Source organism: Bombyx mandarina, chromosome 01 (assembly GCF_030267445.1).
Source record: "Bombyx mandarina strain Sakado chromosome 01, ASM3026744v2".
In the NCBI taxonomy this organism is placed as follows: domain Eukaryota; kingdom Metazoa; phylum Arthropoda; class Insecta; order Lepidoptera; family Bombycidae; genus Bombyx; species Bombyx mandarina.
Genome location: NC_143208.1, coordinates 7,426,369 through 7,443,944, shown reverse-complemented (window position 1 = coordinate 7,443,944; position 17,576 = coordinate 7,426,369). Strand labels below are relative to the sequence as shown.

Here is a 17,576-nt window from a genome sequence, read left to right as displayed (position 1 = left end):
TCTATTCTTATCAACGATCATTTTTGTTCGTAAAAAATACAGTGGCAATGCCATATTTCAAAAAAATTAAATTTATTCTTTATAAGCAATTTCCTGTAAATTAACTGCCACCGATTATTGATATTGTAATTGGAGTTTGATTGTAGCAGCTGTTAGAGAAAAATTAAAATACTGATACAACTATTGTTCAAAAACGCTTCCATTACCAATGCTCACCTTGCTATTTTGTATTCATGGAACGACAAAAATAACTTGAGGACTCGGTTTGAAGCAAATAAGTACAATCTCACGTACCTACATAAGAATGTGAAGTTTAAAATTAAACTTTAAAGGTTTAAAAAATTAAAAAGTTTAAAAATTAAACTTTTAATGATAACAAAACCAGCCAGAGATAATTCCCGATTCAAATTAGAAAAAATGTGTGTTTTTTATTTATTATTCGTACTGTCAAGATGAAGAGTGAATCTAATGAAGAAATTCGATACATTTTTTAAAACTTTACTACAAAAAGGTAAAAATACAACGCAAGCCGCGAAAAAATTTGCGATGTTTATAGACCTAGTGCAGTGTCTGTGAGAATAGCACAGATTTGGTTTAAGCGTTTTCATTTCAATTTTGATGTCAAAGATACACGACGCTCTGGTCGCCGCCCTATTACGGATAAAATGGATGCCATTTTTGAAAAAGTGGAGCAAGATCGGCATATCAGTAGTCACGACGTAACTGAAGAGCTGGTAATTGGCCACAAGACAGTTATGGCGCATTTGAAAAAACTGGGTACACAAAAAAGCGGTACCTCACGAGCTCACTGAAAGAAATTTAATGAACCGTGTACTCATTTGTGATTCTTTATTACGACGTAATGAAACCGAACTATTTTTGGGGAAACTGATAACTGGTGATGAAAAGTGGGTCACGTACGACAAGAACGTGCGAAAAAGGTCATGGTCAAAGGCCGGTCAGGCTTCACAGACTGTGGCGAAACCCGGGTTAACTCGCAAGAGGGTGATGCTGTGTGTGTGGTGGGATTGGAAGGGCATTATACATTATGAGCTGTTACCACCAGGCAGGACCATCGTTTCTGAACTCTACTGCAAACAACTGATGAGATTAAAGCAAGAAGTTGAGAGAAAGCGGCCAGAATTAATCAACAGAAGGGGTGTGGTTTTTCCTCATGATAACGCTAGACCTCACGTGATCTTTAGCCACTCAGCAAAAATTAAAAGAGCTTGGCTGGGAGGTGTTAATACATCCGCCGTATAGTCCTGACCTTGCACCTTCAGATTTCCACCTGTTTCGGTCTCTTCAGAATTCCTTAGGCAGTGTCAGGTTAACATCACGAGAGGACTGCCAAAACCAATTGTCGTGGTATTTTGATCAGAAGCCCTAAAATTTCTATAGTAATGGGATCATGTCCCTACCTACAAGATGGCAAAAAGTTTTCGAACAAAATGCTACCTACATACTTTAGTTAAATGTAAATAAACTATATTAAGAAATGTTGTGAATTTTCTTAAAAAATGCAAAGAAACTTTTTCCCCAACCTATTATTATAGCAATAAGCAACGGCAATGCATGTTGGTATTAAAATTGATTAAAACCACCAATTATTTACTAAACTAAATAATTGAACAATTTTCCAATGTACTGATGAATTGAACTTGGTTTATTTAAAAATCACACTCAATGTAGAGTATTTCTTTTAAATAAAAACCAAATGGTGTTCATTGTTTCACATTGAAACACAAAATATGGAATCCCTCGTCAGAAATACATGTCAGTGGTCTAAAAATGTACGTTTCGCTGTCAGGATTATTGAGGCTCCAGCAGCTGTACCAATCCATGCAGCCCGGCCGTACCGCGTTCCGAATCTCCCTCGTGAAGCGAATTAATAACGCGTCAGAAGCTTTGGAATTCCTGTTAACATTGGAACAACACGATCGCTGGGGCAACAAGCGCATCGTGCTTGATTGCAATGCGAAAAACGCCAAAAGCATATTAGTCGAGCACGTCCGAAAAGTTCAATTGGGGCGCAGGACATACCACTACATGCTCAGTGGACTAGTAAGTATTGCATGACTGAACTTTTTTAGTCCCGTGTCGGCTTATAGTCAAAATTTGAAAATTCTTTGCTCCGTTAATTTCATTCACTGGTGGTAGGACCTCTTGTGAGTCCGCACGGGTAGGTCCCACCGCCCCGCCTATTTCTGCCGTGAAGCAGTAACGCATTTCGGTTTGAAGGGCGGGGCAGCCGTGTAACTATACGGAGACCTTAGAACTTATACCTCGAGGTGGGTGGCGCATTTACGTTGTAGATGTCTACGGGCTCCGGTAACCACTTAACACCAGGTGAGCTGTAAGCTCGTCCAACCATCTAAGCAACAAAAAAAAATACTTGGCAGTTTCATTTTCATATTTAAATCACAAATTATTGATAATCGTAAATTCGTTAGCATCTATATTCTGATATTTAGAAATTATTATCTGATACTCTTATGTAAAAAAATAATTTATATGCATACCTACACAATACAGATTGAAGTTGTCGCGGCCTAAAGGATAAAATGCCCGGTATACTCGTATTGAGCAATCTGACCTTATGGTTATTCGAGTCGCGCAGGAGGACTCCAATTCTTCTAATGAGACATGCAATTAACACGTGTCCACGATTGAATACCACTATAAAAGGGCAAGACCGTGTAATAAAACTTGAAGGAATTTTTGAAAAAGACATCATCTACTATTCTTTATTGACGTTTATCTAGTTAGAACTCTTATTGAGTAGAAACAGTCAACTTAATTTCACTGTCTCCTGTCTTTTATACTGGTATTACCATTATTTTTATATAAGCCTCAACACCTAAAACCAGAACAGATATGAAGGTATCTTTAAATCGAAATTCTAAGGTTCGTAATTTGTGAAGTAGGTACTAAAAAAATACCCAATTACTAGGTGATGGATGATCATTGGGAGAATGAGGTTACCGAGTACGGAGCAGTCAATATTACGGGGTTCCGCATCGTTGACCACTCTAGGAAGATTGTTCGCGATTTCATGGAAGGTTTGCGAAGAATGGACCCCCGGTTCAAGGGGACTATATCGGTAAGTGTTGTGCGTTCATCGTCACATTGGTAAGTACGAAAAGAATCGTATGCTAAGCTATATTAAGCTAAGCTGTAAGCTATATTAAGAGCCATAAGTGACATTCTTTAAATAGTACATTGAATGTTATTGTAATAGCCGTGTCGAAGACAGATATAATTACGCTATCAGTCAGTGAACATATTCAGAGCGAGCTCCAAAACTTTTAATTAATATACATAGCATGAATATTCTTATACTTTCCTTTTCTGAAAGTTCTGGAAATGTTTCTTACTTTTAACATATGTATGTATGTACATTAGGGTAAAATTTGGACTAGCACGGTAATTTCCAAATTAATTTAATATTTCATTTTGGTGGAAATGTTGTTTAATAAATTCATTCAAATTTCAATTAATTGGTTTGCGGTCCTTTTGGTTATCTGTAAATTTTACGATATTCTCTATTATTAGTAGTTATTCGGTTAGCGCATAAGTTTATTAATTTGTACTTCACAACTATAATATAATATATTTGCATTAAAAGGATTAAAAATTCTATCCAATGTGAATCTTAGTTCAAATGGAGGTTTTCTGTCATAGACTCGCGATCCAATGTGAATGTTAGTTCAAATGTAGGTTTTCTGCCATAGACTCGATGTATTTACTTGGAGAAATTCTTTTATGACGTTATACTAAAATCTAATGTATTTGAAGTGTTTAACTGACTCGCATCGCAAGAACAATGATTTCTACTTAAATATATTACATTTTTCTTACGCCACAGCTTTATAGCCTTATTCATTATCAAACGAATTTTGTTAGTTATTATATTTCTCTTAAATTACAGCCAAACAAATATGATTAAAAATACAAAAAAATCTTATGCTAAAATATACTAAGCCTAGCTCGTTATAGTTTATAGGATTCAAACAAAAACGTAAGGCAAAGTTTTATCCAGTTTTATCAAAAACCGCGAAAGAACATTAAATAATATGGACTTCACCTTTTAAACGAGAAAATTATTTCCTCAACTTTTTTTTCTGAAAAGAACGCTTTTGTTGATCTAATAATTACCAGAAGCTTCTTTGGTAGAAATTTTAGATAAGCGTTAAGATAATTTTCTTTCTTATGATTCTCGTTTGCTTGATAACATTCAATTTCACGATAGCATTACGTTTACTGAACTTGTACTAGTATTTTAATGTGTAATAATGTGTTATCTCCACGTAACATACGCCTTAAGTATACAATTATATAGTAGGGTATTGAAAATGGCGGCTCACGAAGAAATTTTGACGTGGAGTAATAACGCGTTTATGTAGATTTCACTAACTCACGTACGCCCTAATGAAACCGTGAGTGGGGTACCTCTGCATAAATTATTATTCCATATGATCTCCCCTTTCCGAGCAAATACACTTAGGACTTTTTCGCGTCGAATGCGTGTACCCAAGAGAATTGTTCTGGAGTAAGTTAACTCATCACTGTTGTTAACACTTAATGAAACATGCTATGAGTCTGAACGTTGTAGTACATATTATTATCTCGTTCATTTAATTCTCGTACTGTGAACTTAAAATGGTACACGTGTATTTATTTACATATTATTATACTATGTACACTTTGAGTGCGGTATAATGGCGTTTTGAAAAAACCTTTGTACAACCAACTAAATATATACCTACATTAAAGTAAAATTTAAGTAACAATAATAAGAAAAAATCACTTTTAATTGTATAATTAATTTCTTTTTTTTATTAATTCATGTAAATAGTAGGCTATTCGCTATTTCTTTCGAGGTTCCGCACTCTTTTCATAGCAAGAATGTATTTTTGTTATTTGACAGCTACCCTCAAAAGCATATTTGTAAGATTCCTATCTTACACTTATATGGATTTTAGATCATAAGTATATTTCTTATTATCCGTCGTTCGTATTTAGTTTTGGAAAATATTATATCATTTTAATGTTTATTTGTCAGGCAAAAACAGCGCTTATGTACGACGGTGTCCAGGTACTAATGGATGCGCTTAGTAGACTCTGGCGGAAGAAACCGGATGCGTTCAGGAATGCACTGCGTCGGGCCGCAGCTGGTCAAATGAACACAACTAAAGTAATTGACTGTAATCCTGGGAAAAATTGGGTGGTGCCTTTCGAGCATGGAGACAAAATCTCAAGGTTGATAAAAAAGGTTTGTTATTACGAATTTTTCATTTATTTTATTGCTTAGATCGGTGGATGAGCTCACAGCCCACCTGGTGTTAAGTGGTTACTGGAGCCCATAGATATCCACAACGTAAATGCGCCACCCACCTTGAGATATAAGTTCTAAAGTATCAAGTATAGTTACAACGGCTGCCCCACCCTTCAAACCGAAACGCATTACTGCTTCATGGCAGAAATAGGCAGGGTGGTGGTACCTACCCGCGCGGATTCACAAGAGGTCCTACCACCAGTAGAAATATATATAGAATCACTTTTAGATTCGATTAAAATGGAATTCTCTTGATGGGTTTCGCTTACTTGTATAAAAGTAAAAAGGGTTTTTAATTTTTTGTTAGTAGATTGAATTAAATTGAATTAAATATATGCTAAATGCATATCAAATGATGACCGGTCGATCGAAATGTGCATTATTTAGGATCACCTTTGTTGCCTAATGGTGTCTTTCACTTTTTCTCTTATACATTTGAGACTTTTCTGAATATGTTAGGTACATTTGAGGAAGATAAGGCTCAATTTGTATTATCACAGTAATCAAAGGTCTTAGGCTGAGTGTCAAAATTAATTTGGTTTCAGACGGACATCGAAGGTCTGACCGGAAATATATCTTTTAATGAGGAAGGTCATCGGTACAATTTCACATTAAATGTCGTTGAGATGACAGTACAAAGTGCTATGCTGAAGGTGAGTTCAAATATAAAGAGCTATCAAAATTTTTAGTCCAAAACATCTTATTGATTCTGATCTGGTATATTCATCAGACATATGTGCGTATTAAATTATTATTTTTTTCGCAATATTGAAATAACACTTTTTTTAAACATATTATTATCCGCAACACGCTTCGTCAGATTATAGAAACAGAGTTATCAGCAACATGCTTCGTCAAAAAGTACAATACTTACTTTTAGCTACAAGCGTCGTCATTTGTGCGTATTAAGTACCAGACGTTCAGTAAATAAGTCCTTACGTATTTTACTTTTTCTTAATCAAATTTAATACGTTAAATGCATTATTACAAGGACTCACAAATCACCATCTTTGTTCAAAGCGATTGAAAGACTAACGTTATAACAATGTAACTGGAGCTTAAATCTTACCCCGTGATGAGGTTAGCGGTGCTCGCCCTGTGCGTATTGTGGTCTCTAGTAAATTAACTATAGACAAGTTAAAAATACTCTTCCACTTGAACTTCGTTGAGATGTGAAGATATTTTTATAGATGTATATATATATTTAAAACACCTAACTAATTTAACCAATCCCTTCAATATACTAATAAGTATTTGGAATTAAATCTGACACGACTATTTTAAAAGAAGGATCTTTATTAGCTAGTCAGAAAAAGAAAAAAAAAAACAATTTTTTGGTTTTATAATGTATGTATAAAAATTACGCGCAGTTAATTGCAAAACTATAATAGGTACTTGCTCAGGTTTTATTATTTGTTTTCAACCGCGGGGCAATCGTGCTTTCTATTGTAAAGGCTGAGACAAATTTTAAATAATTAAAATGGTGGCATAGACATTGTGATTTCGCCGAACCATTCCATTCCGAACCATCCAACTCCAGTAACCATTTCACATTAGGTGGTCCATTATCAACACATCCAGAGTAAACAAATAAAATAAAAAGAAATACACATCAAAAATTTGTATTCTTAGAAAGCATCTTTAATTGCTTAGTCAATTATATTTATACAACTGAGCATTGTGCAATTGTGAATATTAAAATAATAATTTGACCTTCAGATAACAGATAAACTAGACGAAGGCTTTCTATGAATTAACAAATTCCAAAAACTAAACAATTCCTCGTAAATTATTACGAGCCAATTTTAGTCGAAAAGTATCAAGAAAACCGTAACAGGGTACGCAGATCCATTTTATGAGGGTTATTAAAACCCTTACAAACTTTGCACATCAGTTAGCAGGTACTTTCGTCGAAGGTTAATTTTAACTTTATTTCGCCCCCTACTTCTGCTCCACAACTCACTAATGATTTCTCAACGTTCATAAATCAATGCGAATAAAACTTTTAGGCCCATTCTTCTACTCGCCACTCGGGACAAGTTTTAAAATTTGCTTTCACAGAACAGCCATGTTTCCCTCAAACGGATTATTGGTTTTGTTTTTCAATTGATAAACTGTTTTGTTTATTCTGTGTTAAGCAGTTCAATATTCACTTTATTTGTTTGGATTTTCGTTTTTTTCCTTTTCTTTCTTTGAGCATTGAGTTATTTATTTGGCTATGAGTTATTTATAGTCGTCACGTTAAACATTTTGTAGTTCTTAATATGTACATTATATTGGTATACAAAAAGCTTACAAGTTACTTTACAGGGTTGTAAAATAGCTTGTAAGCTCTTTTGTTGCTTTACAGGGTGACAAAGCTATGTGCTAGACAGACGCGATGAAGCGACTAAATCCTTTTTATTTTAGGTAGCAACATGGTCGGATGTCCGTGGTTTACAGCTTGTCTCGCAGAAACACGTTCAGTTAAAATCACCGGCGTCGTATGACATAAATAGAACGTATATTGTGACAACGGTGCTACAGGAGCCTTACCTGATGCCTAAGCCGTTTGAATTCGGACAGAAAGAGGAACAATTCCACGGATTTTGCAAAGACCTTGCCGATTTAGTGGCGAAAAGACTAGGAATTAAATGTTCGTATTTCGTTTATTTGTATATCGTATTTTGAAACTTTCAATAAAACTGAAGATGACACGGAAAATGTTCCATACGTCTACAGAATTCTTTCAAAAGAAACGGCGCATAGCACACTAGCTTATTTAACTAACTTGACTTAAGGTGTTAATTATATTTTTAGATGAATTAAGAATAACGAGAGACAATAGAAAAACTGAGGAATTGTTTTCAGAAGGTTCTTCCAGATTAGTCGACGATATAGTCAGAAAGGTGAGTTTTATCACTTAGTCCTTCATTATAAACCCACAGTATTTTATTGGATTAATTTAAATATTATCATTGATGCATAATATGCATAGATTTATGGAGGCTCTTTAACCTAGCTTCTTCGTTATTTCTTTAAATTTAACATCAAAAGTTAGAAAGAAAGGTACATGTAAACCTCTGCAAATGGTTAGGCAATATCTGGAAACATTATTTTAAAGAAGGGCGAATCATAATGTTGAAGAATCATCGAGAAAGGGGTTCATATCATATCTAAAGTAACTTCCGAGAAACGCACTTCCTTACATGTACGATTTTCCAGGTATTAAGTTCGAAAGCGGATTCTGTGACCATTCATTTTATAGTGAGAACCGTCTCAAACATTTCTCGATTACACAGAATAAAAATCAGACGGGCTTATTGAGCAATTTCGTATACTTTTTTCTGTTAAAATGATTCATATTCTCTATCTGGAACCACTCAGCCATTCTATAAACAAATTTGTGAGACAAGATCACAAATCAAATATTAGTTGTACGCGCATGGATATATCGACTTTGACAAATAATATTATAAGTACATTGGTATAATAAACATGATACTCAAGACACAAGAAAGAAAAAAAGAAAGCAGTTTGATCAATATTCTCAGTCAAATAGAAAGCAACACCTAGCAAACAACACTGTGGGTGCAACAGATTAAATTTTAGAATTGCAGAATGGAATCACGTACGGAAAAAGTAAATCTCTATTCCATTAACCGTTGCACTACAAAGAGTGAAGTTTATTTAAGAGAATTTATTTTCTAAGATAAAATAACATAGTTGTTAGATGTTTTTCACTAGGTCTATGGTTTGATCATTGTCTCGCATCAGGGTGTTGTTTAACAGTTAGGGCGTAGTGAGAGGGGACTTGAAACTACGGCGTTGTCAATTTATGTTGTGATGTATTCATAAGTTTCGATGTTGTCTTTATTTCTGTTGTGATGTATTCATAAGTTTCGATGTTGTCTTAAGCAATCGAGATTTGGAACTCATATCCCACGATGGGCGATATGATTCTTGTTATAGTATCTATGGGTACTTGTACAATCGTATAGGTCATGAAGTTTCCTGCAAAATTTTAAGAGGAAAAACCTATTATTTGAAATACCCTCGAAGTCTGTGGTGACTTTTCATTCCCCACAATGAATAACGATCGGGGTATAACAAGAGCGGTGGAATAGCGAGCTTCCGAATGAACGAAAGAGCGCTTTGGCCGCACTGGGATCTCACTCCGCTACAGCAGATACTATCTAACTTTATTTATTCGCTCGTAGCCCCTGCGGTAATATGTTTGTTAATAACGAACTTGGAATAATTTTGCATTCAGGAACTTGTTTGAATGTACACGTGATAACTTACAATTCACTTGCAAGTTATCGTTTGCCATTCTATGGTGTATACGTGCTTGGGAAGCACTCGCTACTGTGACAATTACATGGTAAAGTTGTATTTAACTTAAGCTTACGTGAAAATCAATTTTAAAACGATTTTGGAACGAAGTTCCTTATGAGACGATGCGGAGGGGTACCCTAACCGGGAAAAAACGTCCGTAACGTAAGATTTTTATTAGGAATGCACACAGTGTACGACTTAACTTTGTAATAACGTACAAAAATAACATATTTTTTTATCATTCATTCACCACGATCGCAGAGTGTTCGTTTGCGCAATACACTAACTCTTATGCAAACAACCATGACTGAAGTGTACCACAATAAGTTCGCACGTTACCGAATGGTCGTGGGTTGTTGCGAAACCTCTAATTTTATTTTCTTTATACCTCGACTAGAACTTAAAATTAATATTTTTATAATAAGAAACTTCGTTCCTATTCGGTGTCCCACGACACCACACATCTTTTTTTTTAAGCTACGATTTACTGCTGCTTTATTGGTAACGTAAATGTTCATACGAGATAGGAACGAATATCTATGTACTGAATATCAAATGACTTTACAAAATTTGCTGACCAGGATCGAACCTGGAACTCGTGGTACAGAGTCACTAAGCCAATAATGACGTCAATACGTCAGAGCATGAAAGTTTGTTGTAAATTTTCCTGTAATATTAAATGGCAAATAGCTCCCGAGAATGAGCAACAAGGATACATGTCTAGAATAGATATTCTATTTTGAAATTTCTCCCAGTACCTGGAAGTTTGAGCGAATGGTAGAATATTAAAGGACCTTGTTTATTGAGTTTCAAATCTATTATTTTAGTTGTAAAGGCTTTGCGCACCCTCAGACTCCATGTCGATCGTGTCAACTTTGCGTAACATTCGCCGCGAAATCTAATAAGTAGCGAAGGTTTGCCCTTTATGTCTTTGTCTTGTAAGAGTTACTCGTGTGTATTGTCAGGATTCTCGTCTGTCTGCGATCTAATGAAATATTTTCGGGCTAAGTGTCGAAATAAGTTTCCATCTTTATGCCAATGGGTGTTATTATCATCGCAGCTTGGTGAGATGTAATAAGTTTCATAAAATATATTGACTCATAAAAAAAGTATTATAAAGTAGTATTCACATAATCACAGGCACAATTGTGATAAAAGAATGTAACGTATCGTCTCGAAACTGAGAATTCGTTTTGTTTATATTAAATTCGTGTATTTCACAAATAATATTGTGTCCCTAAATTAAGTTGTAATTTATTTTAGTTTGAATTTATAAATTAGAAAAATTCAGTCACGCTCCGTTGTATTTATTTCTAGATTCATGACGTACCTGCAAAAACTCATTTGTTGAAACTATATGAGCTTCGTCTATCGTACGCATTTAGTACTTTGTTACTGGTTGGTAGGACCTCTTGTGAAGCAGTAATACGTTTCGGTTTGAAGGGTAGGGCAGCCGTTGTAACTATACTTGAGACCTTAGAACTTATATCTCAAGGTGGGTGGCGACATTTACGTTATAGATAGATGTCTATGGGCTGCGGTAACCACTTAACACCAGGTGGTCTTTGAGCTTGTTCACTCATCCCAACAATTAAAAAAAAAAACAGAAACTTTTGCTAAAATTTGAAGAAGGGCTTAACTTAAGGCATGGAAGACAATAAAATTTATAAATACCGAAAAAAAAGTTTGGAAGCAAATTACTACTTTAGTAAGTCTTTTGTGCTCTAATTTTGCGTTCAGGATGCGGATATAGCAGTGGCTCCTCTGGCTGTGACCCCTGAAAGGGAACGGGTCTTGGATTTCAGCGAGCCGTTTCTCTCTGTCGATGTCCCGATAACTCACAAGAAACTGCACAAGCAACTGAAGGATACGTTCAGCTTCCTGAAGCCACTCTCAAAGGAGATATGGGTGAGTGAATACATGAAACCAAATAGATTAACTAAATAATAATAATAATATTAATAATAATTCATTTATTTGTATAGAATGCAGGTACAAGTATGGTCTTAGTATAAAATATATTCAATCTCACTACATTCTGCCTGTTGGCATACAAATTTGAAGGAGAAATTTACAGCTAATTTAAACTAGGTATTAAGATAAATTTAAGAATGAGATCCCAAAAAGTTTATTATAAAAATTGAGATCTGAATAGGGACTATATGGTGGTAGAACATTTTGTGAGTCCGCGCAGGTGGGTACCACCACCCTGCCTATTTCTGCCGTGAAGCAGTAATGCGTTTCGGTTTGAAGGGTGGGCCCGGCCGTTGTAACTATACTGAGATCTTAGAACTTATATCTCAAGGTGGGTGGCGCATTTACGTTGTAGACGTCCATGGGCTCCAATAACCACTTTACACCAGGTGGGCTGTGAGTTCGTCCACCCACCTAAGCAATAAAAAAAAAAAAGGGAGAGTGTTACAATTCATTATTTAGGAAATCGGTAACAGAATAATAACACTTCTTTAATAACAGCGAAGACAGGAGTTGTTTAAATTTCCTTAAGGGCTGATCCTTTATACTATTCGGCAATTTGTTGAATATAATAGGAGCCATACCAATAACGTTTTTTTTTTCAGCAATGCAGTGTTAAATTGACCGGTACATAATAAATTCTTATATTTTGATCTCATTGCAGTGGTACGTGTATAATTGCGTGTATTGTTATTTATTGCTCACAGAGGTGAAAGATCTAATTCATGTTTGTGTTGGGCAATTGGCCTGTAGGCTGTTTAGGACCACACCCTTGCCACCGGCCAGATCCTTGAGAGATCAGATTGAAGTCTACTGCATTATATAACGGTTGTTTCATTTTTCAAATCGGTACGCAAGCTTCTTCTTACTTTTTTGCGGCAGAAATGGAAAGGATGGTGGTAATTATACGTGCGGGATTTCGATACGCCTATCAGTTAATCGCCAGTGTATCTTTTAGTCGCCCTTTCCGACGGAAAGAGACGGCGAGCCTGTAGTATTTAAGAATGATACAACAAAGTTAGATTGCGTTTTCCTACAAGAATCGAAATTATCTCTAATAATACTTATAATATTTTATACAGTATGAAATAATAGATCTTACGAAAAAAAGGTATTATTTGTAAATATCAAAGTTCGTTGTTAATATTATGTTTCAAGCAAAAAAATGTGTCACTGAATAACAAATGACTGAACCTAGGAATGTCAATTAAAAATCATGCCAACAGATTACACATTTATGTTGCAAAATGGTATGTAAATTAAATATTTACAGTGATACTGTCGTTTAGTTTGATTTCTTTCTTAATGCTTACAACGAAATGTTCGAAATAAGTGAACCGAACAATTCATTTTGTTGTATTTATTATTTATTTATTCATTTGTATTTACGTAAATGACACACGTCAAATCTGTGTTTTTTGTGCGATGGTGTTTTACTTTCTTAATTTTACATTTTTCGAAATCTCAGATTCATTACCCTTCTTCATGGGCTCAAAAGGCGGTGCTCATCGTGCAAAGATACATTTTCGAGTCCATTAACTAGTTCAAATAAATTGAACAAGTCCATATAAATTGTGACACAAATTTTAATCACAAAATATATATTATCAATAGCTCTAAATTTTTTAATATATTGCAGCAAACAATACTAGCGGAATGGCGAAAATAAAATAATATTAAAAAAATAAAATGCCAGTCGTGATGTTTAGTTATTATGTGTTTTGGAGTTTGAAATGTGTTGGACATTTTTAAAACATTGGTCATATTTCGCAACCCTACTGGACTGTACAGGGTTTAAATTTATTTTCATATTCACCACATGCGTTAGCAAAAGGCAAGTTGCCACATAAATATGTCGTTTTGTAGTTTAGGAGCGTTGGAAAATAACTAGCTTAGGAAAATTCGTAATTTCTGGAATGATAGATCCGTCGCCCCGAACTAAAGTCGTTTATAAATAATAGAAAGCACGCGGAAAAATATCACATCTAGTTGTAAGTAGATTCATTGTTTTCAAAGGAGGACAACAATGTATAAAATTGTAGGTTTTCTGCAAGGTTTTGTATTACTGCGTGGCTCAGAAAATTTTTGTTGTAAAATACGGATTCAGTTGCGAAATTCCATATAAATATCGTTTCTTGTTACATTACGGCGAGCTAGGTTAGCTACTCGGTACCAGGAAAGTCGTATATTGATTGGTATTTTATAGAGTTTGCTTCAAAATTGTATGATCTTGCTCGTGTCTGATAGTATTTGCGATACAACGGGACTAGCGACGCGATATCGAGAGGAGAATTATGACTCTTTTATACTGAGTCATAAAAACTAACAAGTCATGAGATAAAATCAGACGTAAAACGTAAATTATATGTGAGAAATATATACAAAAATTGTTAATAAATGTGACACAGAATTTTACATAGGTTTTTTAGCTGTGCACTTAGTGCGTAGCTTTATGGCACATTAAATCATTTTTAATTGTATAAATTTAAATATAAATATAAACCTTATAATTGATAAGTGCCTGTGCATTTGTATAGGCTATGACTGGACTGTACCCAATTGTCATTGTTGATGGCCAGTAAAAAAAAGCATATTTTTTTAATTGAAACTTCATCCACCCTTTGTATTTTCATCTTCCGAGTCAGGAAGAGGTACATAGATTGAGTGTTTTTAATTATTTTTTTATTGATGTAAGCCTATACAAACGACAAACGAAACCGGATGATGCACAAAAATTGCAACAAATTTCTTTTGTTTCAGCTATGTGTTTTATTTAGTTTTTTTGCTGTGAGCATCGTTCTTTTCTTGGTCTCAAGATTTTCTCCTCGTGAATGGCGATCGATTTCCATATCCGACACACATTTGGATCATCCGATAAGCAGCACGAATGAGGTATGACTACGTAAGGATACTTACAAACGGAATGACTACTGTGATACCTATTACTCCATAGGACAACTATTTATGGATATTCATTGTTAGTAAAAAAATAAAATAAAGTATAAGCAAATAAATGTAATAAATGACAAATACAAAAATATTTTGTTTTACCGGGTACTAATTAATTATATCATTTTTATCAATTTCTAGTTTTTTAAACACACAATGTTATATTTATAGAAATGCTTTCTTTTGTTTTAGATTATACTTCATAACGAATTTAGTATTTGGAATTCGTTCTGGTTTTCTCTCGGCTCTTTTATGCAGCAAGGAAGCGACGTTGTTCCCAAGTAAGTGTCAGTCGTTTTAACTAATAACATTTTTACTAAATAAACCAAGTCTATGTTATGAACTCACTTTTCATATTTGTATGCTCGAGCAGGTTTGTCTAGTCAATCTATAAGACTAGTTACAGTTTCCAGCTAAGAAAGCAATACTGTTTTATACATAGTTCTTGTACTAATGATTCTCAGTTAAATCTAGAATATTGTTAAGATTTTTCTTTTTCATTGTAATAAATAAAATTCAGTTTGATAGAGGATACTCAAATGAGTTTAGGCCTTTGACTGGTCTATTTTATAAAATACTAAAATAATATACTAAAATACAAGGAGTTTTAAAAAAAAGCTGCCTTTATTGAAGGTATAAAAAAAAAAAAAACGTATTTGTTTAGGATAATTATACATCGGTACTTTGCCTACCCGATAGTAAAGCATTATAATAATTTGCATAGAACGATGCTTTGTAGGTCGTGTTACCTGCCTATCCCGTTCTCGAAATTTTATGAATCCGAACAACACTTTTCCGATAACCTTTAACTATTTTTAAATACATACATACATTTTTACACGAAACACCATCTCTATGATTTGGGATTTCACCGGTTCTGCCGGTCAAATTTTTTTAAATAAAACTTTCGAGTCGTATCGTTCTCTTACGGGGGAGTGGAACGGGCCTCGTGGATACCCCTCTGTTCGGGCTTGTAACTCCCTGTCTATCCAGGCAGGGTTGATGAGCTGCGGGTTTGTGATAGTAGCAGACTTGGATTGCTGTTGGGTTACATTGAAGATGAAGATTAACTTCGCCTCTTCTTCTCTTCTCTTCATATTCACTTCTTCTTCTTTCTTCTTACTTCCTTCTTCTCTCTTCTTAACCGGGCGGCCGCTTCTCTCCTCCCCCTTTTTTCCCTTTTACAATTTATATCTTAGCTTAACTTAACCTAGCTTAACCAAACTTCATTCTAAGTGGCGGCAACTCTTCATCTTCCCCTCTCCCCATTATTTACAATATTAATGGGCGGGCTAGAAGCGTGTGGGACAAGAGGTTGAGAAAACCCAGCTCCGAGGGGGGCGCTCATAGGTCCTCTCCGGCCTCACAGCTGGTGAGGAGCTTTATCTCCGAACGATTGATGGGGGTACCAGTAGCTTCCGTGGCAACGCCGTACCATCAGGCGATCTGGCGTGCAGCGGGGCTATGTTTTGGAGATGCTCATGAGGGCCGTTTTCGGCTCGCCTAATCACGAACTCCTTGAGCGACTCCACACCTAGGTCCCGGGCGATAACATCATTTCTGACGTACCGCCCGGCCTCCACGATAGTACGGAGGGAAAGACTTTAAATAAATCAAAACAAATCGTCCTGTATACCCTAGTTCCAAAGGAAATACCGCTACACAATTCTTCGTTTCCTGTTGCATTTCAACATTTCGACGAGCGTTTCGACTTTGTCCGTCAAAACACAAGCACAGTACTGATTGGCGTTGGACTGCCTCAATTCCAACCTGAACTAGTCAAAGAGCGAAGCAAATTCTTTTTGTTTCAATCTTTAACTATTAAAATTTTACTTTGCATATAAAATCATAACAAGTCGATGAAAAAATCATCCCAAATTCATTTAACTGTTAACAATTACACAGGGCAAAATAAAGTATAAAATTAAAAAATGTGAGCCGTCACGGGACGCCTGGCAGATGTGAAACATCGACATTATTTTGTAAAAGTAATATGCAGAAAAGAACAGATTGTGATAGGAACTAAATATGTCATAATGATAAAATAAAATATTACGAAATATAATTTGTTTTCAAGTAAAACACAGGTTATGTTTACTGTAGTAAACAACACTGTATACACTACGGAGTATATACTATAGGTATCCGAGCTCAGTGTAGCGAGAGAGTTGGCTTAACGCCGGATCGAGTGGGAGAGAATTGCAGTTGATTTCGCATGGCGACGCGTCGCCACGGCATGCGTCGCCACGCCAGAAATCGGTTTTACGTTTGGCTATAGATGTTTCACATTAAAAAGAAGTGATTTGATTTTAAAATTAAAATACCTTAAAATTAAGTCGGCTAAATATTTTAAACAAACAATTTAATTATTAAAATATAAAGTACGCATCGTGTACAGGAAAATCTCATTTTAACAATAACAAAAAACCAGTCGCAGCAACGTACCTACAAACGTTTAAAGAAATGCGGTCAATATTAAAGCGGCACCGGCTATGGAATTCTAGATTAAATTCCTTGTCGTGTGTTAAATCGTGCGTACTTGAGATACAGGCCAATGTATTGTGTACAAGAACACGGTGAAAAAAGGGGCATGATAATCACCTTGTTATGTCTACCGATGCGAGATACAGCTCGTAATAAAATTACTTATCTGTATTCGCTCCCTTTGCGAGAGTCGATTGTAAAATATATCGTTAGAAATTCAGCTTCACGAAATTTGAATACCACGGGAAAAATGATTTCACGCGGGGATGCGTTTATACTCTACTGTCGATTCTGTGCTTGGATGGCTATAGTATTAATTACGCGCAGCAACATAATAATATTGCTTATGAACATTTTTAATGGTACCCTTCGTGTAGACTAACGCTTCTGATCACTGATGGTGTTGAATTGGAACCAGGGAAGTTATTTTATTATTGACATGAGTTAATAAATATACGAATCAAATATTTCATTAGTGTAAAGAATTGTGGAATTTGACATAGTTAATGATAAA

The 17,576-nt window shown here is 35.2% G+C and overlaps 1 protein-coding gene across 3 annotated transcripts in view; it reads left to right on the top strand.

Annotated features, from left to right (window-relative positions):
• The window catches only part of LOC114244534 (glutamate receptor 1), an 81,462-nt gene that overhangs the window by 54,659 nt on the left and 9,227 nt on the right, over positions 1-17,576 (top strand). For all 3 annotated transcript variants that reach the window (XM_089728486.1, XM_028176387.2, XM_089728474.1), the window contains exons 5-13: positions 1,811-2,064; positions 2,954-3,103; positions 5,066-5,275; positions 5,884-5,991; positions 7,748-7,973; positions 8,138-8,226; positions 11,396-11,563; positions 14,390-14,521; positions 14,771-14,859. In XM_089728486.1, coding sequence (XP_089584612.1) covers positions 1,811-2,064; positions 2,954-3,103; positions 5,066-5,275; positions 5,884-5,991; positions 7,748-7,973; positions 8,138-8,226; positions 11,396-11,563; positions 14,390-14,521; positions 14,771-14,859 — 1,426 coding nt within the window. The remainder of the gene's footprint in view (positions 1-1,810; positions 2,065-2,953; positions 3,104-5,065; positions 5,276-5,883; positions 5,992-7,747; positions 7,974-8,137; positions 8,227-11,395; positions 11,564-14,389; positions 14,522-14,770; positions 14,860-17,576) is intronic.